This window comes from Camelina sativa, chromosome 9 (genome assembly GCF_000633955.1).
Source record: "Camelina sativa cultivar DH55 chromosome 9, Cs, whole genome shotgun sequence".
NCBI lineage: Eukaryota > Viridiplantae > Streptophyta > Magnoliopsida > Brassicales > Brassicaceae > Camelina > Camelina sativa.
In genome coordinates, this window is record NC_025693.1 from 35,271,705 (window position 1) to 35,297,130 (window position 25,426).

At 38.0% G+C, this 25,426-nt stretch overlaps 7 protein-coding genes and 1 non-coding gene across 8 annotated transcripts; 6 read left to right on the forward strand and 2 right to left on the reverse strand.

Moving 5' to 3' along the window:
- LOC104714219 (metacaspase-5-like) lies at positions 1,343-2,903 on the forward strand. The gene is made up of 2 exons (XM_010431509.1): positions 1,343-1,839; positions 1,931-2,903. The coding sequence occupies exons 1-2, from the start codon at positions 1,494-1,496 to the stop codon at positions 2,746-2,748; spliced, it is 1,164 nt and encodes a 387-aa protein (XP_010429811.1). The 5' UTR covers positions 1,343-1,493; the 3' UTR covers positions 2,749-2,903.
- TRNAK-UUU lies at positions 3,331-3,402 on the forward strand. Its single transcript has one exon. It is a non-coding gene; the product is annotated as a tRNA-Lys (tRNA).
- On the forward strand, positions 3,567-5,097 carry LOC104714220 (metacaspase-7-like). The gene is made up of 2 exons (XM_010431510.1): positions 3,567-3,962; positions 4,145-5,097. The coding sequence occupies exons 1-2, from the start codon at positions 3,617-3,619 to the stop codon at positions 4,993-4,995; spliced, it is 1,197 nt and encodes a 398-aa protein (XP_010429812.1). The 5' UTR covers positions 3,567-3,616; the 3' UTR covers positions 4,996-5,097.
- On the forward strand, positions 6,050-7,744 carry LOC104714222 (metacaspase-6). Its single transcript, XM_010431511.1, has 2 exons — positions 6,050-6,432; positions 6,854-7,744. Exons 1-2 carry the CDS (start codon positions 6,087-6,089, stop codon positions 7,615-7,617), a joined length of 1,110 nt encoding a protein of 369 aa, XP_010429813.1. The 5' UTR covers positions 6,050-6,086; the 3' UTR covers positions 7,618-7,744.
- Positions 8,562-10,108, forward strand: LOC104714223 (metacaspase-5-like). Its single transcript, XM_010431512.2, is given in 3 exon segments — positions 8,562-8,991; positions 9,112-9,536; positions 9,538-10,108. Coding segments are annotated over 3 exon segments (1,233 nt in total). The 5' UTR covers positions 8,562-8,645; the 3' UTR covers positions 10,000-10,108.
- On the forward strand, positions 11,021-12,768 carry LOC104714225 (metacaspase-4-like). The gene is made up of 2 exons (XM_010431515.2): positions 11,021-11,504; positions 11,675-12,768. Exons 1-2 carry the CDS (start codon positions 11,159-11,161, stop codon positions 12,574-12,576), a joined length of 1,248 nt encoding a protein of 415 aa, XP_010429817.1. The 5' UTR covers positions 11,021-11,158; the 3' UTR covers positions 12,577-12,768.
- On the reverse strand, positions 12,844-21,874 carry LOC104714224 (protein strawberry notch-like). Its single transcript, XM_010431513.1, has 32 exons — positions 21,118-21,874; positions 20,740-20,805; positions 20,476-20,649; positions 20,256-20,386; positions 19,993-20,069; positions 19,236-19,417; positions 18,995-19,072; positions 18,662-18,794; positions 18,349-18,409; positions 18,190-18,271; positions 17,775-17,903; positions 17,550-17,693; positions 17,336-17,435; positions 17,112-17,243; positions 16,696-16,766; positions 16,445-16,617; positions 16,261-16,354; positions 15,921-16,018; positions 15,692-15,827; positions 15,413-15,519; positions 15,209-15,304; positions 15,000-15,096; positions 14,795-14,915; positions 14,588-14,699; positions 14,356-14,479; positions 14,208-14,285; positions 14,005-14,123; positions 13,823-13,876; positions 13,638-13,740; positions 13,358-13,486; positions 13,163-13,274; positions 12,844-13,064 (listed from the first exon to the last, which is right to left on the reverse strand). Exons 1-32 carry the CDS (start codon positions 21,679-21,681, stop codon positions 13,033-13,035), a joined length of 3,909 nt encoding a protein of 1,302 aa, XP_010429815.1. The 5' UTR covers positions 21,682-21,874; the 3' UTR covers positions 12,844-13,032.
- LOC104714226 (organic cation/carnitine transporter 2-like) lies at positions 22,625-24,370 on the reverse strand. Its single transcript, XM_010431516.2, has one exon. It carries the CDS (start codon positions 24,288-24,290, stop codon positions 22,698-22,700), a length of 1,593 nt encoding a protein of 530 aa, XP_010429818.1. The 5' UTR covers positions 24,291-24,370; the 3' UTR covers positions 22,625-22,697.

The window sequence follows — 25,426 nt, forward strand, 5'->3', positions numbered from 1 at the left end:
GGTCTAGGGCAAACATCCGGTATCCATGGATCTCGCCAAACCGAAATGGAATGGCCAGAGCCTACCGCCCAACGAGCCCCCTGCTCCACCAAACCCTTAATGGAATAAATACTTCTCCAAGCAAAGGACGGATTATATGGTTTTTGTGCCATAAGAGGGTGTTTGTTCCTGAAATATCGACTTTTCATCACCCGAGCCATTAAAGACTGTGGGTAGTGAATGAGACGCCAAAATTGTTTGGCCAACATAGCCTCATTAAATTGTTCTAGAGCTCGGAAACCCAGTCCCCCTTCAGCTTTATCTGCACATAATTTATCCCACGCAACCCAATGCATACCACGAGCTTTATCATTTGATTTCCACCAGAAAGTGGAAATTGCACTTGTCAATTTAGATGTTAGTTCCTGAGGAAGCTTAAAACACGACATAACATGGGTAGGTAAAGCCAACGACATAACATGGGTAGGTAAAGCCAATTTAGAGTTTTGTTGATTAGTTTTCTAAAATCTTGTAAAATCCTCCAAACAATTCCTGTATTTTTATGATACTTTCCATGACTTTATTTTGTAAAGAAAGTGTCTAAAATCTTGAACCAATAGCATAATAATTGAACTCATTAACAATTCTAGATTCTTTTGTTTTAATTGAATAACACAAAATTTTTAATGATTTTATAAAAGTCTGAATCCAATAACTCAGATTTGTTAAGATTTTAAATGACTTTTTACAAATCACAAACTAATAACACTAAATTTTAACAGAGTTTAACAAAATATTGATCTAATAACAACAGATTCTACATAACATTTAAAGTCTTTAAAACTCTTTTCAAATCTTAAACCAATAACCCCCACTTAGATTCTTTTGTTGTAATTGAAATAACACAAAACTTTTAATGATCTTATAAAAGTTTGAATCCAATAATCCAGATTTGTTAAGATTTTAAATGATTTTTTACCAATCACAATTAATAACATTAAACTTTAACAGAGTTTAAAAATTTTGATCTAATAACAACAAATTCTACATAACATTTAAAATCTTTAAAACTCTATTCAAATCTTAAACCAATAACCCCCACTTATACAATCAATTAAAAACAAAAAAGAAGATTTACTATAATACAAGCTTGTAGATTAATTATATGAACACGTGATTTAGTTATGAATTTTAAAAATAGATCAATTAATCGCCCACATGATTTCGCCCAAGTACAGCGCGGCTACCAATATTTCAACGAGAATATCGATAATACATCAATTAATCATCCCGGGACTATATAGTTTATATTGAGAAAAACCAAAAGGTCCAGCAACAACACCCAATAATGTTATATTTTAGACAGTATTTTTGTGACAGCTTGACAATAATTACAAAATAAATCAGTCACTCATTCAACGTGATCAATAAAGAAAACTTGATTAGATTCAAAAATTGCTTATAATAACATCATGGTTATGGATGCAGCCCACATCTTATAGGGTGTTGAAGCAATGGTGAAGAAAGCAATATTGATAGGTATCAATTATCCTGGAACCGAAGGAGAGCTACTGGGCTGTATCAATGACGTTACGCGGACGCACAAATCACTTGTGGAACTGTTCGGATTCCCGGAGGAGAACATCACTGAGCTGATTGATACTGACAAGTCTAAAATCCAACCCACTGGCAAGAACATCCGACAGGCGTTTTCAGATCTTGTTGAAACAGCAAAATCTGGTGATGTCCTTTTTGTTCATTACAGTGGACACGGTACGAGGTTGCCGCCAGAGACCGGTGAAGACGATGATACTGAGTTTGACGAGTGTATTGTTCCCTCCGATCACAATTACATCACCGGTACGTAACTGAAAATAGATATATTAGTACGTTTTGCCTTATTACAGGTTTATTAATTTCTCTTGTGTGTTATGGTTGGTTCTGTTCTCAGATGATGATATCAGAGAAATTGTGGATAAGGTGCCCAAAGGCTGCTCATTTACGTTTGTCTCCGACTCTTGTCATAGTGGTGGTCTCATTGACTCAGCCAAGGAGCAAATAGGAGAGAGCTTTAAAAAGAAACCCAAGAAAGTATTCAAATGCCCCTTTGGACTTTTTAGTTCCAAACGTGTTGTAGTAAAAGAAGAAACATCTACCAAGACAGAACAGAGAGATGGTGAAAACATAAGCAATACCAGAAACAGATTTCTACCACTGGAGACTTCTATCAATATGTTGAAGCAAGCTACAGGAAAAGATGATATCGAAGTGGGGAACATTAGGGCGACACTTTTCGATGTGTTTGGAGATGATGCATCCCCAAAAGTGAAAAAGTTCATCAAGGTGATTCTAAGCAACTTGCAGGAGAGTATTGGTGAAGGTTTAATGTTGGGAAATATTGGAAAGCTAGCAACAGATTTTTTGACTGAGAAGCTGAATGATGAAGAGTTTTTGAAACCCGCGATCCAAACACAAGTAGGGAGCAAGAAAGAGGTCTATGCAGGAGCATGTAATGGGGAGCTTGGGAACCACGGTATTCTACTTAGTGGGTGCCAAACTGATCAGTTTTCTGCAGATGTAGCCTCCAAAGAAAAAGCTTATGGAGCATTCACTAATTCCATACATACTATACTTGCTGAGACAAAGGGTAAGATCAGTTACAAAGATCTGGTTTTGAAGTCCAGGAAGTTACTTGAGAAACAAGGGTATCCTCAACGACCGGGGTTGTATTGCAGTGATTGTTACGTGAATGCTCCATTCGTATGCTGAAAAATAACTGTTATGTTTGTACTTTCCTTTTACAACATTTGGACTTTGGTGCTGAACAAGTATTTGTGTAATTTTTCTTTTTTTTTGTATTTTTTGTAATTTATATTGTTTGTTGTAAGTTTTATTTGAATGGAAAGTGTTCAGTTTGAATCGTATCAGCCTCAAGGTACACATGACACATCGTTTGAGTAAAAAGTTGTATCGATTTGATACTCATCGCAAAAGGTGATTAGTGTTCAGGCAGATTTCATTCATTGGCTTTCCTATAACTGTGTGTATAGATTCATATCATATGTTGGACGTCAAGTACTCCAAAAAGACATCCATCATTGGATCACGATCATGATTACTTGGCCTTACAAATCATCATCACTTAGGTACTTTTGCAAACTTGAGTTATTACAAGTACAAGCAATTATTTTATTTGATCTCATGATCTTTTCACAGATAAGCACTAGATGACTATATTTATAAGCTCATTGAAGGTCACTTTTGCTACTTGAAAAACTAATTGCAAGAGAATCTTAATACATGGTGATCAAAACTCGTTTTAATACATAATTACGAGTTCTTAATCGTTCAGCCGTCTTAGCTCAGTGGTAGAGCGCGTGGCTTTTAACCACGTGGCCGTGGGTTCGATCCCCACAGACGGCGCTTTATTTTATATTTTTAAATAAATAAGTCGATTTTAGCACAAAATAAAAAAAATAAGACGACAATGTTCACGTGCCAGGCAACGTCATTAAAGAAACATAAAGCTAGTCCACTAACAACGACCCAATAATGTTTTGTTTAGTACTAGTAGTTATCATATTTAATGATAGTGTTGATCACAAATCTCAAGAAAGAACTCTTGAAGGTTGCAAGAATGGTGAAGAGAGCGGTACTGATAGGAATCAACTACCCAGGCACCGCAGAGGAGCTACAAGGCTGCGTCAACGACGCCCGTCGGATGCATAAGTGCCTCCTTGACCGGTTCGGTTTCGCTGTGGAAGATATCACGATGCTGATCGACACCGACAAATCTTACACTCAACCCACCGGGAAGAACATCCGTCAGGCTTTGTTGGAGCTAGTAAGTTCAGCAAAGTCCGGTGACGTGTTATTCGTACATTACAGTGGACACGGCACGAGGGTCCCACCGGAAACAGGGGAAGAAGATGATACAGGTTTTGACGAGTGTATCGTTCCTTCCGACTTAAACCCAATCCCTGGTAAGTAGATCGATACTGTATTCGGTAATTAGTATTTCTTGGTTACATACATGATGAAAAAACAAGAGTGCTCTGTTTAGGGCTAGTTTTGAATTATGTTGATATGTACGCTGATAGAAGTGATGGGGATTGTGTTTTTTTGTTTGGTTGATATCGAAGCTGTTTTGTGTGTTGCATTGCAGATGATGATTTCAGGAGTTTAGTGGAACAAGTTCCAGAGGGGTGTCAGATAACGATTGTATCAGATTCTTGTCACAGCGGCGGACTCATCGATGAAGCTAAGGAGCAGATCGGGGAGAGTACCACGACGAAGCCAGATCGAGAACCAGAAGTTTCTTCTTTTGCGTTCGACTTTGGGAACTGTTTGCATAGCGTTTTTGTGAAACTGCTTGCGTTTTGTGGTATCGGAAGTTCACATGTAGAAACGGACGAGATCGCAGAAGAAGTAGTAGAGAGTGATGGAGTTGTCAAATCAAGGTATCTGCCGTTGGAGAGGTTCATCGCACTTCTCAAACAACAAACTGGGCAAGACAATATCGAGATTGGTAAAATCAGACCGACTCTTTTTGATGCCTTTGGTGAAGATTCGAGCCCTAAGATTAAGAAGTTCATGAAAGTGATTCTCACAAAGCTAAGGGAAGGTACGTTACTTGGTAAGATCGAAGAAAGTGCTCGTGGATATATAGAAGATAAGCTGAACGATGAATACTACGTGAAACCCGCAATGGAGGCACATGTGAAGAGCGACCGTGAGATTTATGGAGGAGGGTCAAGCAACGGATTGTATCCAGACCGAGGGATTCTGTTGAGTGGATGTCAAACAGATGAGACATCAGCAGATGTTAAGAAGAAGGGAGCGTTTGGAGCGTTTAGTAACGCTATCCAAATGGTTTTGTCGGAGACCGGTAAAGATAAGGTTACGAACAAGGAAATGGTATTGAGGGTAAGAGAGATTCTGAAGAAACAGAAGTTTACTCAGAGACCAGGATTGTACTGTAATGACCGTTTTGTGAATGCTCCATTTATATGCTAATTAACTATGGTGTGTTGATTGATTAGAGATTCTTCTTTCACTCAAGATTATGTTGTGGATTCTAGTGGACAAGATAAAAAGTATGTAATCTTATGAAGTAACTATTGATTTATTGAAATGATTTTTGTTCTTAAGTATGTTTATTTTGTTCTTAAATTGAACAATGTGTTTTTTTTTTTTTTTCGTTCTAGTGTGAATATCAGCAAGTGGTGTTTAAATTTTAATATCTTTTTAATAGTGTAGAATAATGTTTAAAACTTTTCAAAGCAAGGAAGATAATTAGCTTCATTAGTAGAAATATAAAACGTGTACATTTATTCGAAACAGGGATAGATGGATTAAAATACTTTTGTATTGTTAGAATGTAAGCATTTTTTATGAAGATAATTAGATAAAAACTAGTTTGTGTGCAAGTTCCATCAGACTTCTTATACAAGGAATCTAACTAAGACCTAGGAGACTTTGTCCAGTTGACTAAAGATTAGAAGGAATCAAGCCATAATAATTGGCTGATTAGCTCAGCAAAGCGACGTGCTTACTGCTTATAACGTGAGATTGTTTGCGCTCTCAAGAAAGAGATTAAACTATGAATAAAACAAATTAACAATTATCCTTTTCATAATATTTCAAAATGATAGTCCGGAAAAATTATGACTATTTCTTATAAGCTAACGAAGTTTCGTACGTTTTCAAGTAGAAATTGTTACTTATATCTGACGTTTGTGTTCAAGTTAGGTTGTTTGATATATGGTTATTCAAATTTATAAACTTGATATGCAACCAAAATGAATATAAACTATTTACATTCGTATACAAGTTTGTATTAACTTTGACTAATAAAATATCAATTATCTGAAATTTAAAGAAAGATATTGATAAAACCAGAGCTTATAATTTTCCAATTTCGAAATTATTATCATTATTATTTTTATTTTTATGTCATACAAAAACGCGACAGAAAAAAAGTCATACAAAAAAAACAATAGGGGTCATTAGTTAAATAATAAAGATGATTATAAAACCCATGAAGGATGAATCATCTAAGGATCAGAAAAAAAAACTGTCAAGCATAGTTTTGAAATATATCATCAATGGCCAAGAAAGCTTTACTGATTGGGATCAACTACGTGGGAACGAAGGCAGAGCTACGAGGCTGCGTCAACGACGTCCGTCGGATGCATATAAGCCTCGTCGAACGGTATGGATTCCCCGAGAAGAACATCAAAATGTTGATCGATACTGATAGTTCTTCGATCAAACCGACCGGTAAGAACATCAGACAGGCGTTGTTGGATCTCGTTGAACCGGCTAAACCGGGTGATGTTCTTTTCGTCCATTACAGTGGACACGGGACTAGGTTGCCCGCGGAAACTGGAGAAGAGGATGATACTGGTTACGATGAGTGTATTGTTCCTTCCGATATGAATCTCATCACCGGTAAGTGAAAAATAAAATAAAAAATAGACTATGCACGTTGACTTTTAATTTTTCATGTTTACGTAAGAATTTGAACTTTTCCTTTACCAATTTAATTTGCTTGATTTTTTTTTTTTTTTTTCACGTTTACATTTATTATATTTTATAATTAAGGCACAATTCTAAGCATGTTCACCAAGTTATGAACTTAATATCCTAAAGTTATGAAACAAAATAATATATTTGATATTAGAAATGTGAAAATTTTACTTTTTGCTCTCATGTTAACACAAACCGGAAATTTATGTGTTGAGAACTGGTGGATTATGTGAAAAAATTGGGGGCCATTGTGCTATTAATATATGTGAATAGGATTTGAATTAAGATGCTAAGATTTTGCTAACCTTTGATATTAATCTTTTTATGGGGACTCTGTTTACAGATGATGATTTCAGGGATCTTGTGGATATGGTGCCAAAGGATTGTCCCATTACAATCATATCTGACTCTTGCCACAGTGGCGGTCTAATAGATGAAGCCAAAGAGCAGATAGGAGAGAGCACAAAGAAGAAGGATAAAGACTGTGGAGGCTCTTCAACAATCAACAAGGAGACAGAAGCAGAGATAAATGAAGTGGGAAGCAGATCTCTGCCATTGGAGACTTTGATTGATATGCTGAAGCAAGAAACAGGCAACGATAATATCGAAGTCGGGAAGATCAGAACAACCCTTTTCGAGATGTTTGGAGAAGATTCAAGCCCGAAGGTGAAGAAGTTCATGAATGTGATTCTAAGCAACCTACAAGAGACTATTACTACTAGTCAAGCTGTTTCAGGTGAGATATTGGGATCAATTGAGAATCTAGCTCAAGAATTTCTTGAGCAGAAGCTTAACGACGATGTGAAACCCGCGATCCAAGAGGTGTATGCAGGTGCTATCAATGGTGCACTTCCTGATAATGGTATACTGATCAGTGGTTGCCAAACTGATCAAACTTCTGCAGACGCAAGCCCACCAGGTCACCCTGAATTGGCTTATGGAGCACTCACTAATGCTATACAGATCATACTTAAGGAGACTAAAGGTAAGATTAGCAACAAAGATCTTGTGTTGAAGGCTAGGAAGCTTCTCAAAAAACAGGGCTTTGATCAACGACCGGGACTGTATTGCAATGATGCTTATGTCAATTCTCAATTTATATGTTGATAAACAAGTTGGGGAGGTTTTGCGTTGTTTGTTGATTTGGTTTCGTGTGGAATAAGTTTTATGATCTGTGTGTTTGTTGTAACATTGATTTGAATATTTATATGTCAAGTATTGTTTGTTTGTTCAATGGTTATGAAGTTTTCCCAATTCTTTTGTTTGGAAACCGATGAGGTAACATATATATCAAGCCACCGCCCCAAAAAATAAAGAAAATCACAAAATGACTACAGAGCTGCTTCTCAGACATTGGTTATGGAGTTCTATTTTTGACAAATATTTTCACTGATTTTTGTAAAACCTAGCTTGATCCATACGATTGTATTGGCAATAAAAAAAGCGATGTGCGACGAATGCGATGATTAATTTTATCATTAAATTTATTAATGTTATAGATTATATATAACGTGGGATTGTTTGCGGCTTCAGGAGTGGCTATAAACAATAACAAGCGACATTTGCGTAAATTATTTGGGTTATGTGCGATGCGTAAAATTTTTGCCATTCTCATTCTCACAATCTATACAAGTTTTGTACGTCTTAGCTTTGGTTGGAAATAAGGACAAGCCATAGATAGACGTCTCTTCTTCAAACGGCTATATTTTGATTATTTTGATTAATCCTTGATTATATTGAATGATTGATTTCAATAAAATAACTATAAGACTAATAATTTATTCAAACATACTATATTTGGAAACGAAATTATGACTGATTAAAAAAAAATTATAGACCATTCAACATCAAAATAATTTATTAGAGGCTCTTTTGTCTTTTTTGGCAACATTATTAATTAAATTAATATATAGTACTAATTTTAATGGAAAGGAAAAAATTATGACTAATTAAATTCAACAAAATATTTATTAGTGGCTCTTTTGTCTTTCTGGCAACCTTATCAAGGTTTCTTTAATTTTAAAGTAATAAACATTAGTATAAAAGGATGAAGGACCAAATGTAACGCTCACAATCAAAACAAAAACAAAAAAAAATTGTTACGCAGCAGAACTTTTGAGATACTATCATCAAAAATGACGAAGAAAGCTGTGTTGATTGGAATCAATTACCCTGGAACCAAGGCGGAGCTACGGGGTTGCGTCAACGATGTTAGGAGGGTGCACAAATGCCTTGTCGACCGGTTCGGATTCTCCGAGAGAAACATCACTCAGCTGATCGATACTGACGAGTCTTTCACCAAACCTACCGGGAAGAATATTCGAAAGGCGTTGTTGAATCTAGTAGAATCGGCTAAATCCGGCGATGTTCTCGTCGTCCATTACAGTGGACACGGGACGAGGTTGCCGGCTGAGACTGGAGAAGATGATGATACTGGTTATGATGAATGTATTGTCCCTTGTGATATGAATCTTATCACCGGTAATTATATTTGATGTTGTCCTTTTTTTTTTACTTGTCCTGTTTTTGTTGGAAGATATATTATTATTTTGTTAATATGTAGCTTCAGATTCACGCTTCTTCTGGTGATTCTATTGGCAGATGATGAATTCAGGGATCTTGTGGAGAAGGTACCAAAGGACGCACACATGACAATCATCTCAGACTCTTGTCACAGTGGTGGCCTCATCGATGAAGCTAAAGAGCAGATAGGAGATAGCACGAAGAAGAATCCAAAGAAAGAATCTGGAGGCTCTTCAAGATTTGGATTCAAAGGCTTCATGCGTGAAGCCGTCGAAGAAGCATTGGAAACTCGAGGGATCCACACTCCTCACCAGAGAGATGAGAAAGAAGAAAGCAAGACCAAAGAGATTGAACTAGAAGATGGGGCAAAAGTCCATGTCGTAAACAAATCTCTGCCTCTACAAACTCTAATTGATATCCTCAAGCAAGAGACAGGTAACGATAGTATCGAAGTTGGGAAAATCAGACCAACCCTTTTCAATGTGTTTGGACAAGATGCATCCCCCAAAGATTAAGAAGTTCATGAACGTGCTTCTAACAAAGCTGCAAGAAGGTAAAAGTGAAGGTGGGATACTGGGACTGATTGGGAAACTAGTTCAAGAGTTTGTTGAGCACAAACTAAACGATGATGAAGAGTATGTGAAACCCGCGATGCAGACACATGTTGGGAACAAGAAAGAGGTCTATGCAGGTGCAAGCGATGGTTCTCTCGCGGATAACGGGATTTTGATTAGCGGCTGCCAAACTGACCAAACTTCTGCAGACGCGAGTCCTAAGGATCATCCTGAAATGGCCTATGGAGCGTTCACCAATGCTGTACAGATCATACTTGAGGAGACAAAGGGTAAGATTACATACAAAGAACTTGTTTTGAAGGCGAGAAAGCTTCTTAAGAAACAGGGGTTTTCTCAACGACCAGGACTATATTGCAGTGATAGTTTTGTGAATGCTCCTTTTATTTGTTGACCATTGTATTTTTGGTTGTAGATTTCCTAAAAGCATTCATGTTGAATAAATTATGTGATTTGTTGTTGTAACTACTATGGTTTAAATGTCAAGTACTGGTCTTTGTCCATTTCCCATTGGTTCTTTTTAAATTTGTATGGCAAAGTGTTCGTTGTTCCTGGGCTTTGTTAATCGTTAGCCTGTTAATATACTTCCAGTATCCTCTAGCCTCTGCCCTCTAGGTATGTTATAAACATTTTCTCAAATTTCCTCTAAATAATAGTAAGATACTATAAATTGTTATTGTTTTTGAGAGAAGTTTACAGATAGACATAGCTGTGTAGAATCGGTATAAATTTAACATTGATACCAAAAATATACAGTATAAACAAAAATTGCAACAGTTTCATCCAATTTTAATGGCATTGAAGATATGGTTGACTACAACTTGACCAACAAAAAGTAAAGACCAAGGTCAATCTCACATTAGTCACATACTATATATATATATCATTCATATTTATGATCTCTTTGAGACTTTGACCCACAAAAAGTTAAAAAAAAAAACATAGAGAGGTTCTCGTTAAAGCAAAGAAACACAAAAAAAAAACTGTAGTCTCGATTCGGCAGATCCATACAAAACCACGATCCACGATCTTTTTCCTCAACTTCTCTAATAAATTATTAAACAAATCAATCAATTGCATATATGAATCGCGACTATGGAGTGTTGGATCTGATGTGGCACATTATTTTATCGGCCAATTTTAAAAATTTGTGAGAGATTTTTGAGGAAAAAGATCGTGGCTTCATGAGGATGAGAACAGAGATCGTGGTTTTTGTATGGAATTTAACTTGAGAAAAGCTTTCTTTTTTAATTACAAAACATATGATGTGGCATTATTTTATTGGCCAATTTGTGTGGACTAGTCGTGTAAAATAATAACGTGACAAAATCGATGCCACGTCAGATCCTACATTCCAACTTCATCAAATCAATGAATAAAAAAAAATAACCTTTTAGCCCAAAATAAAATTATTACACGAACGAGCGATCACTTTTTAACTTTTTGTCGGAACAAGAAGCTCCTTCTTCTTCTTCAATAGCTGACAGACAGATAATAATAAAACCGATCAGATTCAGAGTTTTTTTTAATTAAATCCATCAGATCTTTGTTCAATGGCGAAAAAGGCGGTGCTTATCGGAATCAATTACCCAGGAACCAAGGCGGAGTTACGTGGATGCGTCAACGATGTTCGTCGTATGTACAAATGTCTCGTCGAACGGTACGGCTTCTCCGAGGAAGACATCACCGTCCTCATCGACACCGATGAATCCTCTACACAGCCTACTGGCAAAAACATCCGTCGTGCTCTTAAGGATCTAGTCGGATCTGCTAATTCTGGCGACGTTCTTGTCGTTCATTACAGTGGACACGGTACGAGGCTCCCCGCTGAGACTGGTGAAGACGATGACACTGGCTACGATGAGTGTATTGTTCCTTGCGATATGAATCTCATTACTGGTCAGTTCTTTTTCTGATTTATCTGTAATTTTGATCTTCTGATCTCCGATCCGATGATAAAGAACGAAGCTTTTTGGTAGAAAAAGTTAGGATCTTGTTTTGTAGATTGATCAAAATTAAAGCTTTTTGGTATCTGACTTGGCTGATGTAATTGTTTTCTTGTTTGCCAGATGATGATTTCAGGGATCTGGTTGACCAAGTTCCTCAAGGTTGCAGATTGACAATAGTTTCAGATTCTTGTCACAGTGGTGGTTTGATTGATGAAGCCAAGGAGCAGATTGGAGAGAGCACTAAGAAAGAGGACGAGGAGGAAGAAGAGTCTTCTTCAAAATTTGGGTTCAGGAAGTTCTTGCGGAGCAAAGTTGAAGGCGCCATTGAGTCTCGAGGGTTTCACATTGGAGGGAGCAAGAAGCATGAAGATGAGTCTGAAGAAATCGAGACTAAGGAGATTGAGCTAGAGGATGGAGAAAGGATTCATGCCAAAGACAAATCTCTTCCTCTTCAGACTTTGATCGATATCCTCAAGCAGCAAACAGGAAATGATAATATCGAAGTTGGGAAAATCAGGCCAAGTCTTTTTGATGCCTTTGGTGATGACTCGAGCCCAAAAGTGAAGAAGTTCATGAAAGTGATCTTGGGTAAGCTTCAATCAGGTAATGGAGAAGAAGGTGGGCTTATGGGTATGCTTGGGAAGTTGGCTTCAGGTTTTCTTGAGGGGAAGCTTAACGATGAAGACTATGTGAAACCCGCGATGCAGACACATGTTGGGAGTAAAGAAGAGGTTTATGCAGGTGGCTCCAGAGGTTCGGTTCCGCTTCCAGACAGTGGGATACTGATCAGTGGTTGCCAAACTGATCAGACCTCTGCGGATGCTACTCCAGCTGGGAAACCAACTGAGGCTTATGGAGCCATGAGCAATGCCATACAGAAGATTTTGGAGGAGACGGACGGTGAGATATCGAACAGGGAAATGGTTACTAGGGCAAGGAAGTCACTGAAGAAGCAAGGTTTTACTCAGCAGCCAGGTTTGTATTGTCATGATGGCTATGCAAATGCTCCCTTTATCTGTTGAAAACTGATGTTTTATTAATGCTTTTTTTTTTTACAATGACCGTTGCTTGATGATTCTTCTGGTCGGGAAATAAGCCTGGTTCTTTTACTATTTGAGGGCATTTGTGTAACTTACAAGTTATGTGTGTTGTGTTTTGTGAAACACTGAATTATTCTTGTTTTATCGAATTATGTGAATTATGGTTTCTGGATTTATTTTGTTGTTATTCTTTTCTTGTTGATATTCTGTGTATTCTGATTTCTGCACACCTTTGAGAAAAACGAATCATAGGAATGAATCTTGTTAATTCATAATAATATTACATCTATGTATCTTCTTCCAAATTTGTCATGTGATATACACAAAAATGAAAGTCAGGTATCTTTTTCCTCTCTTTCTTTTAAATAAAGAAAATACAAATAGGCATGCGAAACTTGGTTGGGGAGGGTTTCTGTTCTGATAAATAATGTTACTGTCTTAATCATCAATCTCTTGAACCCATGCTAAATCTGTAAAAACAAAACAAAACGACATTAAGCTACAATCGTCAAAAATAATCAATACTATATTTCTTGTCGAATTTAGCCATAAAAAAAGATTGCAATACCTTGTAAAACAGTTTCAACAGCTGCATTAGGTATAGAGAGGCCAACTATCCGCTGATTGTCCGTCGTAGTCTCTATGCGTATAACTCGAACTCTCTTGTGGCTATGACGGGACTGCAAAAGATCCAAATACAGTTTAAGTTTCAATGCCAACAGTGAAAGAGAGTCTCAGAAATTTTTGAGAAGGTTATTTTTACTTGTTTCGAGAGAGCTTTCTCTATGGTTCCCCAGATTGGAAGAATGAGGCCACCCACAACGTTTACTTCCTGTATTCTTCGCCCAACTGTGCAATACTCGCCCAGCTTACACTTGGGTCCATGCATACACTGTACTCAGATAGAAACTCATTTAGTGCACAACACTTTATCAATCAAAATGACTTATGAGCCATGACGCTTAAACTTTGACACGCCAGGATGATTCTGTGGTAATCTTTCCTGCTTCGGTTCTATGTATTCTGAAATTGAGGAAGCATACCTGTTTAGAAGAAATTTCGTACTCGTCTTCCCAACCAGTCCGAGCCTTCTCCAGAGAAGAGAGTTTTCGGTATTTAGTTTTCAACTCTGAAAGAGACATCTCCCTGGAAAGAATAAAACAACAGTTAAGACCAGTTTCTAAGTCAGAAATATGAAATGTAAAGGTTCTGCCAACGGTGTACATACCTGATTGACTCTCCTACAGCAGGACGAACAATCTTAAACAACCCGGAAGCCGCACTAGAAATCCAAGATAAACCCCAGCAATGAGATTTTGATACTTTTCTTGATATTTTAATATTTGTATGATTTAAAGGTTCACATTTGGACAAGTAAATATCCAAAGATTAGCGAGGATGATGATTTACCTCTCAAATGCTAATATGAAGTGTCGTTTTCCTAACCATTCCCTTTTAGATTCATAAAAGCCATCATTAGCAGAACCAAGTCCGTCCCTTCTCTTCCCCTCTAGCATTGAACTTGCAGACTGGGACACAGATCAAATCAAGCTTTTGATTTATTGTAAGTGAAATACAACTAATTTTACCAAGAGTGAAAGTTAGTGAAGTACCTCCCATGTAACACCACGATCCAGAGTGAAAGTAAAGAGCATAGTTGAGGCACCAGACATTTGATCAACATGGACGGTCTGAAAAAATCAATATATTAATAGCACAAATACACTAAGAACCACTAATCAAGCAAGATAAATTATCAACCTTTGGAGTGCTCAGCAGCTCAACACTATTAGCTTTCATATCCACAATTCCTGAATCAAAACTTCCTTCGATCCGAGCATTATGTACAAGAACGTCTAATATACTAGTAAACAATTCAAACAACCTGCATAGTACAAGCAGAAAGCGTTAAAACGAACGGAAGATGTTTTGTAAAAGGGAAGGTAAGTTAAATAGTGCAAAGCGTAAATTTCCATTTGACTCATAATAATACCTATTCTGGATATCAGGTGGCAATCCCAAGAGGCGATTCAGAAATCGTCCAACATCATGCATGTCAGAATCAATAATGCGTCCTGAAAACTTTCCAACATCTTTCCCATTGGCTGTATCATCATTGATGAAGTAAAGTAAAAACGAGATTACTAGAAATAGAATTAGAATTCAGCACGAAAAAAGTGAACTTACGAGAAAAGCTTACCTAGAACACTGTCCCTAACAATTCCAACCGCAACAAGGGCAGCCCTTGCTTTGGTCAAAAACTCTTTAATTGTTTCGGGTTCATCAACCGAGCATCCAGGAGGAACAACAGGTAGTTTCTCCTGAAAATTAAGCCATAATAATTTAACGCATTATCCATTATCACAGTTCCTAAATATTAAAGAAGCAAAATTAATGAGGAAGACCTGCTCCATAATTCCTCTATACATCACCATCAAGGACTTTTTACCAAAGTTGCTATCATAATTGTAGGCACTCAAAGAAGGCCCGGATGGCCCAGCCCTGCAATACACCACACCATACTTTGAGACAAAACACTTGGCAAGGTTTTAAGCTATAACAAGCCAAAAAAGACCAGCAACTTAGAAATAGTTTAGAGAGGAGCATGACTTTCCTGCGGTCTCCCTGTGTTAAAGCACCAAGAGTTTCTAGTCTCTTTGCAACTATAGAGGCAAAGCGGCGTTCCCCACCGAGATTTGTGAAGAGTAACCTGACAGGGCCAAAATAAAGAATTTATCAACTTCAACAACATACTGGTAGCAAGAACTTTTGCAATTTGACGGATAGAAAATCAAACACGCAAACACTGTCATTCAACCTATATTCAGGAGCCGATGTCTGATTCGACCGGTGAGTTCTTCCAAATTGTTGAATTGCACGATCAGCACTCCAGGGAAGCTCTAAAGTCAAGTGAACCCTTCTTTTCTGCAGACAAATACAAAAAAAAAAAAAGAATTCAAATCAACTAATACACCAGAAGCTGAAACGTCAAGTCCTTTAAGGCCATCTTTGACAATGTACTTAGATCTACAGAACAATACAAATACGCAGAAAGACAAAATCTTATTTAGTAAGAGAATTAATAAACTCGACATACCTGATTTATTGCCCTTCTATCTGCTTGTAACGAAACACCAGCTGAACCAGCTTCAGAAATAATGGCAACAAACTTTTTACCATCCATAAATAGTTGTTTCTCGTTCATGTTGACCATTTCCATTGTGATATCCTTTCTAGAGCCAAGAAACACAAGGATGAAAAGTAAATTGCTAGTGCTGAGTAAAATAAAGTACTAAAAGAATTGGATAGAGAGTTTTAAAGCTTACGTGTTTCTTGCTTGATACGTAACGCCTTTCCCATTAGATGCTCTTACAAGCATACCTCGCCTGCCTGTTATTTCTGCAACTTTGTCAGGGCCTCCAAGCTTGCATTAGACAAAAACAGCAGCAACAGTTTAGGCACATTATGAAGTTTCCGAAGTTAATTTAACCAAAAAAAATTAAGCCTTGGAATCATACTATAATCAACGCACCCCTAGAAGCCAAAACTTGAATAAATGATTCATAGATACGGCTAGCGTTATACCATAAGAAGAGAGGAGACTCATGTATAACCATGAGCTGCTTCATACATTAGAAATAACAGACATGTATTGATGATGGTTACCTGATCGACAATGTCATCTAAAGGATTGTTTGGAAGATTCAGGGCACGGATAATCTCTATGATCTTTAATTTTCGTTCCAACGCTGCTTCATACCTAAGAAGAAACAAAATGGATAACCATTCTCAAAAAGAATCTAATACTTTGCTCTATACGAGACACATGTTGCTAATCCAGTGTATAGACCTTTTCTGCAATTCCGCAATGTAGAGACGTCTTGCTTGAATGTACTCCTCTGTCTTTTCCTTGCAAGAATAGCATATCCACGCTTCAGATGGCAAGTCTGTAACTGGAGGAACCACACAGTCCGGATGAAAAAGCTTGTCACATTCAGAACAATGGAGCAACTTCTTCCTTTCCTAGTTTCATTACAAAATAAGTTATTAGAATCACGTAACCTTAACAGAAATCAAGCTATCTAAGTTAAAGCAACGTACATCTTCCCCACTGCATATCTGACATATCTGGAACTCATCATCAGAATCATTAGAATCGTCAGCAGACTCAGCTGCATTAAAAACACTACTAATTAGGAGAATGTACGCACGTTGAGGATATAAGATTCGATTTATTAAAGAAATAGCCAGTACGATGCAAATACAGCAACTAGGAGATCTGAGGATAATGCGTTACAAAGCAATTTCCAATTACGGAGATCTACTGTAACACATAAGGGAAAAGTTAATAAGCTTATTAACTGCTACGTAGATTTCCAGCTTAATAGATACGTTTTGCAGTGCTTAAAGAACTAAATTCAAAACTGCCCATCTTATACTTTTGTCACTACAGCCTAGGCATCAAGATTGTGTCTGTTCAGTAGGTACCAGAAGACATTTTTCACTAGGAAACCCACCTTCAGACTCCAAATCACTTTCATCATCACTATCTGGTTTCCACTTTGCCATCTTTCTTACTCTTCCTCTAATTGAAACACCAGGTGAAGCTGAATGTCTCTTCCTCTGAAGTTCTTTAACACTATCATCCTCTGTAAAGGTTCAAAGAGGCATACTATGAACAGGATATAAAAAGCCACCAGGGATTTAAAAGCAAAAATTCTTACAGAGAGAATTAAGTTACCTGACAGAGGTTCAGGCTCCTCGGGCAAAGGATAATTCTCTTCGACAAATTTTAACAAGAGCTCTCGAGGTCCCGAGACAAAATCATCAAGCTCAAGACCCTATGGCAAGAAAAAAAGGGGGGAAAGACTATCAATCATGCAAATACTGCTTAGACGGAATCATAAGAGGATACTTAATATTGTTTTCCAAAAGTAGTATGAGGAGAAACACACATATTTAGTTACAGCCTCTTCGGTTCGAGCCTCTCCGGTACTCTGAAGGCCAATAACCACACACTTGTTTGTCGACAAGGCTTTCTTCGCTAATCTCACAGTTACAGGGACTTTAGCTGACATACATAAGTGTCTAAAGAAACGCTGCAGTAATAAACAGAAAGAGATCGATCAACCAACAATAGTAATAACACCGTCTAATTATTTTCTCTGATAAGGTTATACCTGGTGGCTTGACCAGTATAATCTCCACAACTGACTAGAATTTGGTTTCTCGTTAGGGAGAAAAGCACTTGCTGACAATAACTCTATCCGTAGCTCTGCCCAAAATTCTGCAGACTTATTGTACATTGCCTACAGAAGAAAGCAAGTAATACAGCACAAAAACCCTGCTTTTTAATTTTTCGACAAGAATCTCTAAAGTCTAAACTACCATAATAATGAATACTCTAAATAATGAACTTGCTTGCCAAAAAGTACCAAAACACAATTGGAACTTTATTATCACAATAAAGCCTGCTGAAATTAATGTAAGAGCTTGGTTCAAACTATATGGCATTTACTTGATAATAGAGCTAGATAGTCAATTACTTTCTGAGAAGCTTTCAAGCAATATAATAGTAAATAGAAGACAATTTACCTCCATTCCTTCTTCTAAACGAGCTTCAACAATCTCAAACTCAGCCCCTTTGTAGCTCAGGGTTCGGCATACATACATCCCCCTATTACATAGAAGGGATGTTAGAATAAATTATAAGCAATGCGAATGGCTAAGAAGTATGACACAGGCTTGTAAAACCTCGCTTTCATGTCCATTGCAACCAATTCCAACGCTCCCGTCCCACCTTTATCAAGGGCACCTGCACAAGGGTTCTGTTAAAGTTCCATTCCAAGTTTTGCAGTGCATAAAGCAGAGGTAAGAGAAGCAAAGTAACTATTAGAATTCAGTGAATGCGGTCAAATTAATTAAACTCATTTAATGGAATATTTTGTATATGCTCTAGACAGAAGTTAAAACTTGACATTTAAATAATTTACATAAAGAGAAATAGAACGTACTAATTCAAATGCCACAACAATATATTCAACAGTGGATAGAAAAGAAAACAAACCTAAAAATTTGTTGAAATCACTGAAACTTGTTCCAGCTCCCCAAAGACCAAGCCTGACCATATAACCCATGTTTCGTGGTTCTGATGCACCAGTAGCAGAGCAATAAAGAACACGTGCTTGGGGGATCTTATCCTGCATTTCCAAAATTCATTATTTAGAGTCAACTAAAAGAGACTAACCACAGTTAAACTATATTATCTGCAACTGAGAAGAAGTACACTCCAAAAAGACAAATCGATATATCGAATCTCTCACTCTTCATAGCCAAGAGCAATATTGAAAGCAACATTGATGAGAATAGTGAAGTCAGCATTCAGTTTCAAGTAGCAGACCTGAATGTCAACAACTGCCTGCCCGATGCGTGTCGGCTGACTCCCAGCTTCAGGTACCAAATTTTTCGCTTTATGGCACTACAAAAGAAAATGATAAAAAATAGTAGCTGCATAACGATAACGTTATAATGATAGATCTTGGCTCAAAATTGATAGAACCAGTGATCAAGCAATCTAACACGACAGTTCATGCTCACATTGTTCATGGAATTTAATATACATTAAAACATGGAATTGCTACCTCATCAAAAATTAAGAGACCATCAAATTCTGGTCCACACCATTGAACAAGCTGCTGTAAACGAGAACGGCCCTTCTCAGAGGAAGCAATGAGGCTATTGTATGTCAAGAATACCACTCCTTCTTTAACACCGACATTTTTTGAGTCAAGCTTCGAATAAGGTAGCTTGTTCAAAGGATTTACTGCACGTAAAATATATCGTTATTTAGTTGTAGACAGAACACAGAAATGATCACCAGACTGGACATTTATTCACTTGACTGAACTTATCCGTCGACATGGTTCCGTATTTATCCATGTCTTAATATTCTATAAAATTTCAAGGCTCAAAACAAATAAGAGATTAACGAGACTGAGAATCACAAATCCAATTGGACTACTCTAAAGTTACAGTCCAACTTTAATATAACTGAAATTTTCAAGAACTGCACAAATATCAGCTATCTACGCATGAAGACACCATAAAACAGAGTTCAGAGACCCTTTACCTTTATCAGTAAAGTATATAAGTTCTCTATAAATACATCTATACTCCATATCTTAATATTACAGCATGACTCAAGTTATGTATTCAGCAAAATCAGAATTTTGTTCTGATCTAGTCTACTCTATACCATCCACTTTCAAAAATTTCTATTCAACCATGAGCCCGAAAAAAAGTTTATATCACAAGCTATATGTAAAACATACGAAGAACTTGTGACCCAAGAAAATACGCAAATTACAAACTTAATTTACAGCCAAATCAAGATAATACCTCCAACGGATGTGGCACCCACATCATCCAAGTCTCTTCTTGCATCATACTTCAAGTCTGAGCCAATAGAAATCCACCTATGTAAATCATAGAGGAAAAAGAGCAAATATAATAAGAAGTTATCTCATCCTACTTTAAGTTATCTAAGGGACACTGTAGACACAAGTATGCAAATGTAGTATAATCATAAGCAGATTGAATTGATTTATCAACATCTTATCAAGGATACAATTGGTGCGGCAGTATCTTTCTACAAGACTTACAAAGCTTTTTTCCTCCCATGTTTCCAGTTTTCCCAAATCAACCCTGCAATTGTTCGCCCTTTCCCCACACCAGCACCATCTCCAACAAAAAAGCCTGCTCTGGTACCATCAGCAAGGTGCTGGAGATGCCTCTATAATTAAAAAAAAAAACCATCATTGTCATACAAGTACAAGACACGTTTGAAGCCATTAACCAAACTTTATGCCATTTAAAAGCAACCTGACAAGCGTAAACTAATGTCTCAATCTGCAAGCACGATAAAGCCTTTGACCTTTCGAGCTCTTCCTTGATTTTGAGATCGTAAGTGGGCTCTGGGGGTTGCACTGCAGATAGAGATGATGTCTCCACAATTGGATCAGGATGAGGAGGTCCGATTGAAAGTTTTGGAGGACGCTTCACAAGTAAAAACACAAATTAGTATCATCAAAAACCTTAATATGACGAAAAGATGACCAGAACGAGTGATCAAGATGAGTCACTCACATAATCCATAAATGTTTCTCCTGCCGTTCCACCTTCATCTTCTTCTCTCTCCACTTCAATAGCTTCCTAGTTTTGGGCCAGCGATACAGCGAGGACAATTAGTATATATCCACCATAACATTATGATCCCAACATGACACGGATGAAGAAGGAAGCTTGACATGTAAAGTTAGTTATGAATCCAACACTATTCTTCGACCAACAAGTCCGAGTCTCAAAGTATAAAGATAAAAATATACTCAAACACCATTGCCAGAGAGTGTCAGATCCACAATTCTATCACCAGAAACTAGAACTGAAACATTACTTATTAACTCATACGTAAAACAACCAACAACACAATCTATGTAACGATAAAAAATGATAAGAAAAGAAAACCTCATTGACTTCTTCGGGTGGAGGCGGAGGAGGAACGGGCGGGGCAGCAGGAGTAGGAAGATTAGGATGAGAATGAGGAGCAGTTAAAGAACGATTAAGCTTGGAGACATCAACAGCGAGCTCGACATGGCACTGCGGACAAGAGAAGCGAGTGAGCCCATGTGGCACATTGAGGATAGCCTGACAGTTAGCGCAAGGCAATTGCATCTTGGTCGGATCGATTCCGTGAGCCGGAACGGGAGGCCTAGGTAAATTAAGAGGAGGAGGCTTAAGCTGCTGTTGAATCGGAGGCGGAAGCGTCTGAATCGGCTGCGGTTGAGGCGGTTGAGGTGGTTGTTGAGACTGCGGAAACTGCGGCCGTGCCCTAGAAAGAAGCTCCGGCGGCAACATTTGGGGAAGTTGACAAGTGGGACAAGAGAACTCAACAACGCCGGTCTTCACCCTTAGAATCACGCGACAGCCAGCGCAACGAACCTGAACATCGCCTCTTAATACACCAACGGCGGCGGCGGAATGCGGCGGAGGAGGAAGCGGCGGAGGCGGTTGAATAGGCGACTGAGTCATGAACCCGCGGCGATTGATTTCTTGGAGAGATCCGTGAAGGGATCTTGTGGGCGTTGAGGAGAGGGGGAGAGAGATGATTGAGAGAGGAAGAAGAAGAAAGTATCAAATTCAGTGTAAGTAAATGAATTTCGTCAGAGCGCGAAAGGTTCTTCTTCTTCTTCTTCGACTCCTTTTTTTTTTTTTTTCCCTTCTCGTTTTTTTTTTTATTGTTTCAGATTTTCTCCCTTTTATTTTCCTTTTTTCTTTTGTTATTTTTTTTTTTTGGTTCATCTAATTTACCAATGAGTCGAAGGGGAAGAAACAAAACCACCTCCGTAACCCGGTTGGGTAATGGGAATTGGGAAGTGATGCGGTTGATGGACCACGTGACTTGCCAGCTCATCGTTTGTTATTTTTGTTTGGGCTTTTAATCTTATCAATATGACCATATTTTACATACGTTTTGGGTTTCTAACTTACGAGACTACTTCTGAGTTGGGCCAAGCACCACTACAAAGGGCTGCTTCTAGATTACTACAAAGCCATCTTTTTAACTAATAGGTACTTGGTTTTGCAAAAGTTTACAAAACGATTTGCGTCAAAACATTTAGGAACGGTCTTATTAAGAGTCTTAAGCACAAAAGGTTATTGCCTCTTCATTTATAAGATTGATGCCACTTATTTATACCGAACCCAATGAATGCGTTACCTACCAGGCATTGTATGGTTCATTCTTCTCATTCACTATAACCACCAACCCCAATAATTGATACTAGTACCTTAGGACTGGAACGATGATTTGCGTATATATAGGATGACACAAATTCTCTATACAAATTAATTACTTCTATACAGTTAGCAATTTTATGCTGTAGAATGAGATTGGATCCTTTGGTAAAGAAATTGTTGAACAACTAAAAAAATAAATGTCCTAGGTATTGGTGTAATGTCATTGAGCTTAAAGTTAGATAAACAAAATTGATAATCACGTGATTAATATTTGATTCTACATTAATATAATAAGTTTACATATCATATCATGCAACAATCACCCTATCGGTGATATCGTTTTTGCTCCGCTGATCTTTGCACTCTTCCTCGTCCATAGTGTCGCATAGAACACTCCCTCTAGTCTCTGGCAATCCCACCGCAAACAACCCCATAAAACCTATAGCAAGACCGAACAATCCAAACGACCAAACCCCGTTTTTCCGACCAGCCGCTACCATGATAGGGCTGAAAACCCCTCCAAGCACCAACGCCTGCCTAGCCATTGCAATAGCTGAGTTTCTCACACACGTCGGAAACAACTCGATTGTGTAGATCATCTCCATGTTAAAAGCCGAACACGCGCTAAAGTAAGAAATTAGCTCTAATGCCAATTGTAACGCCCCGTGGTTCCTGATTCTCATATTCTGTAACGCAAATATGAGAACGCTAGAGATCCCTCCTAACGCCGTAAATCCGATAAGCGCGTTTCTCCTGCTGAGTTTATCGACGAGGAAAAGCGTGATGAGGTTCGCCGGTAAATCCATCAACGCATTAAACGCGGCACTTAAATAGATGTTGAAATCGAGATTTGATAACGCTAAAGGCATCCCGTAATAGACCAAACCAATACCGAACGCAATGGCCATTACCGCGGATAGTCTCTTAAGCGCCCATCTCTTCTCCACCAACACCTTCATGGTCGTGAAGATGCTAACATTACTAGGCTTCTCCTCCTCCTCCTCTTCGAATGGTAAGCTCGAAAAGCTCATGGATATTGCACCACCAATGTTTACATCAGTAGACGACGGAATCGAAGCAACCCTTTTGAGAATCGAAATAGCTTCTTCTCTACGACCTCTAACGAAGAGCCACCTTGGAGACTCACATACAAAAAACCGAACAAGAACGCAGTAGACTATTGTCGGAACAGACGTCCATATGTAGAGGATCCTCCACGAGCTTCCTCTGTTTATGTAAGCCATCAACGGAAGAGACAAGAAACCAAGCATGAATCCGAAAAAGCTCATGATTCCGACTCGTCCTCGCCATTTCTTCCCAACCAATTCAGTCGAAAGAACAAGCGCACACGTCCCTATCGTCGCCCGACCAAACCCGTTAACGAATCGAAGAACAGCGTAAACCCAAATGTTGGGTGAGAAAACCGTTAGCATCGTTGATATCGCCATCACGAGACACGACAGAAACAGCATGCTTTTACGACCCAAGGAAGAATCAGCAAGTGTTGAGAGAACCAAACCTCCGATTAAACATCCGACGAAGAAAGAACTCTCCGGTAAGCCTTTGACGAACGAGCCGGCGCATTGGAGATTCCATTCGGATATAACAGAGACGTGACGAGGGAAATCCCAAGACCATGCGGTTTTGGGGAGGATACAGATGTTGGAGATGGCTTCGTGGCAGATCGAGTTCGAGTCGGTGCAGTGCCACGTGGGTTCCGAGTCTGTGAAGACAGAGATGAAAGTTTGTTGCGCGTCGAAGACGCCGGAGAATGAGACTAAAGCCGCTTGAAGAAACTGAGCCCACCCAAAGCTTCCTATGTATCTCTCGATGGTTTCGTCGAGAGATCTCGGTGGTGGCGAGTTCGAATCGTTCAGTAGCCGCTGAGTTGTTTCAGCCATGTTGCACCTACGACAGTTTTCTCCCTCTATTTTTTTCTTTTTTGTTGTTGTTGTTTGTTGTCTTGTGGTAGCAGCATTTGAAACGGCGAGTCTTCCGTCCTCTTTTATAATAGGAAATCACGAAATGTTTTGACTTTTCCACATGGCAATAAAATGCGGTGTAAATTGTATACAGTGTTTTTAAAAAAGTGTTTCATGTCTAGCCATTAAGTTCTTGACCTCAATATGGACATATGGCAATATAAACTCATGTAAAAAAAAAATTAAGATTTCTGTGTTAAATTAATTTTAATGCGTAACAACTTCTAACTAGACAAATTTTGGCAAAAACAGACATGCATGTAGTATTTTCGCTTTGCATACGTTACGTTACCTATGTAAATTTGTACATTCATCACCAAATTTTTTTTTATATTTTTTTTAATATATGTGGCGATTTAGAGAGTGATGACGATGACATTATTATTTTGTGGATAATTATGCCAACGTTACTACCATTAAGAATGACAATATCTTCTTCTTTTTTTAGGCAGAATGAAAAAATATCTAATTCACTTTTTTTTCTTCTGATTTTATCTTTTCATGGGGTCAAACTTTTTATTTATATCAGCCCTTTCTGTGACTCATGGTATATTGTTATCTCTTTTGGGTATATCCAGGATATTTTCTTTTTGTTCATCAACAACATCCACGAAATGTTTTCCCATATTATATAATCAATTGTAGCGTTTAAAGTCTCAAGAGTATCATAAGTTCATAACATATAGTTTTGGGTAAATTTGTAGACCTTTGGAATATTGACTATACATAATTAGGCGTTGACTATATTTTTCTTTCTACATTTATTTGTTGTTCTATTATAATTAAAAAAAAAAAAAAACAAACAAGAGTTCTACTTCACTCAAAGCAAATCTTCTGTCTGACTAACCCGTTTGTCCGTTTGATCGATGTCTCGTAGCGAGACGAAATTATATTCGTATTCCCCTTATCTCTTTTATTTTTGGTGACAAAAACCCATCCAATATGATAAAAGTATAACCACGATCGTAACGTGGCCATGGCAGTGACCAGTGAGGCCAAGTCACATCAATAAATCAAATAATCACACTTGGATCGACGCGAAGACTCTCGACGAC

Excerpts from the sequence above, each read along its gene's own strand:
- LOC104714222 (XM_010431511.1), top strand. The coding sequence starts at position 6,087 with ATGGCCAAGAAAGCTTTACTGATTGGGATCAACTACGTGGGAACGAAG. Across the intron at positions 6,433-6,853 it reads CGATATGAATCTCATCACCG|ATGATGATTTCAGGGATCTT; the intron begins GTAAGTGAAAAA and ends CTCTGTTTACAG.
- LOC104714220 (XM_010431510.1), top strand. The coding sequence starts at position 3,617 with ATGGTGAAGAGAGCGGTACTGATAGGAATCAACTACCCAGGCACCGCA. Across the intron at positions 3,963-4,144 it reads CGACTTAAACCCAATCCCTG|ATGATGATTTCAGGAGTTTA; the intron begins GTAAGTAGATCG and ends GTTGCATTGCAG.
- LOC104714226 (XM_010431516.2), bottom strand. The coding sequence starts at position 24,290 with ATGGCTGAAACAACTCAGCGGCTACTGAACGATTCGAACTCGCCACCA.
- LOC104714224 (XM_010431513.1), bottom strand. The coding sequence starts at position 21,681 with ATGACTCAGTCGCCTATTCAACCGCCTCCGCCGCTTCCTCCTCCGCCG. Across the intron at positions 20,806-21,117 it reads CACCCGAAGAAGTCAATGAG|GAAGCTATTGAAGTGGAGAG; the intron begins GTTTTCTTTTCT and ends GCCCAAAACTAG. Across the intron at positions 19,418-19,992 it reads GGGTGCCACATCCGTTGGAG|TAAATCCTTTGAACAAGCTA; the intron begins GTATTATCTTGA and ends TTTTACGTGCAG.
- LOC104714219 (XM_010431509.1), top strand. The coding sequence starts at position 1,494 with ATGGTGAAGAAAGCAATATTGATAGGTATCAATTATCCTGGAACCGAA. Across the intron at positions 1,840-1,930 it reads CGATCACAATTACATCACCG|ATGATGATATCAGAGAAATT; the intron begins GTACGTAACTGA and ends TTCTGTTCTCAG.
- LOC104714225 (XM_010431515.2), top strand. The coding sequence starts at position 11,159 with ATGGCGAAAAAGGCGGTGCTTATCGGAATCAATTACCCAGGAACCAAG. Across the intron at positions 11,505-11,674 it reads CGATATGAATCTCATTACTG|ATGATGATTTCAGGGATCTG; the intron begins GTCAGTTCTTTT and ends CTTGTTTGCCAG.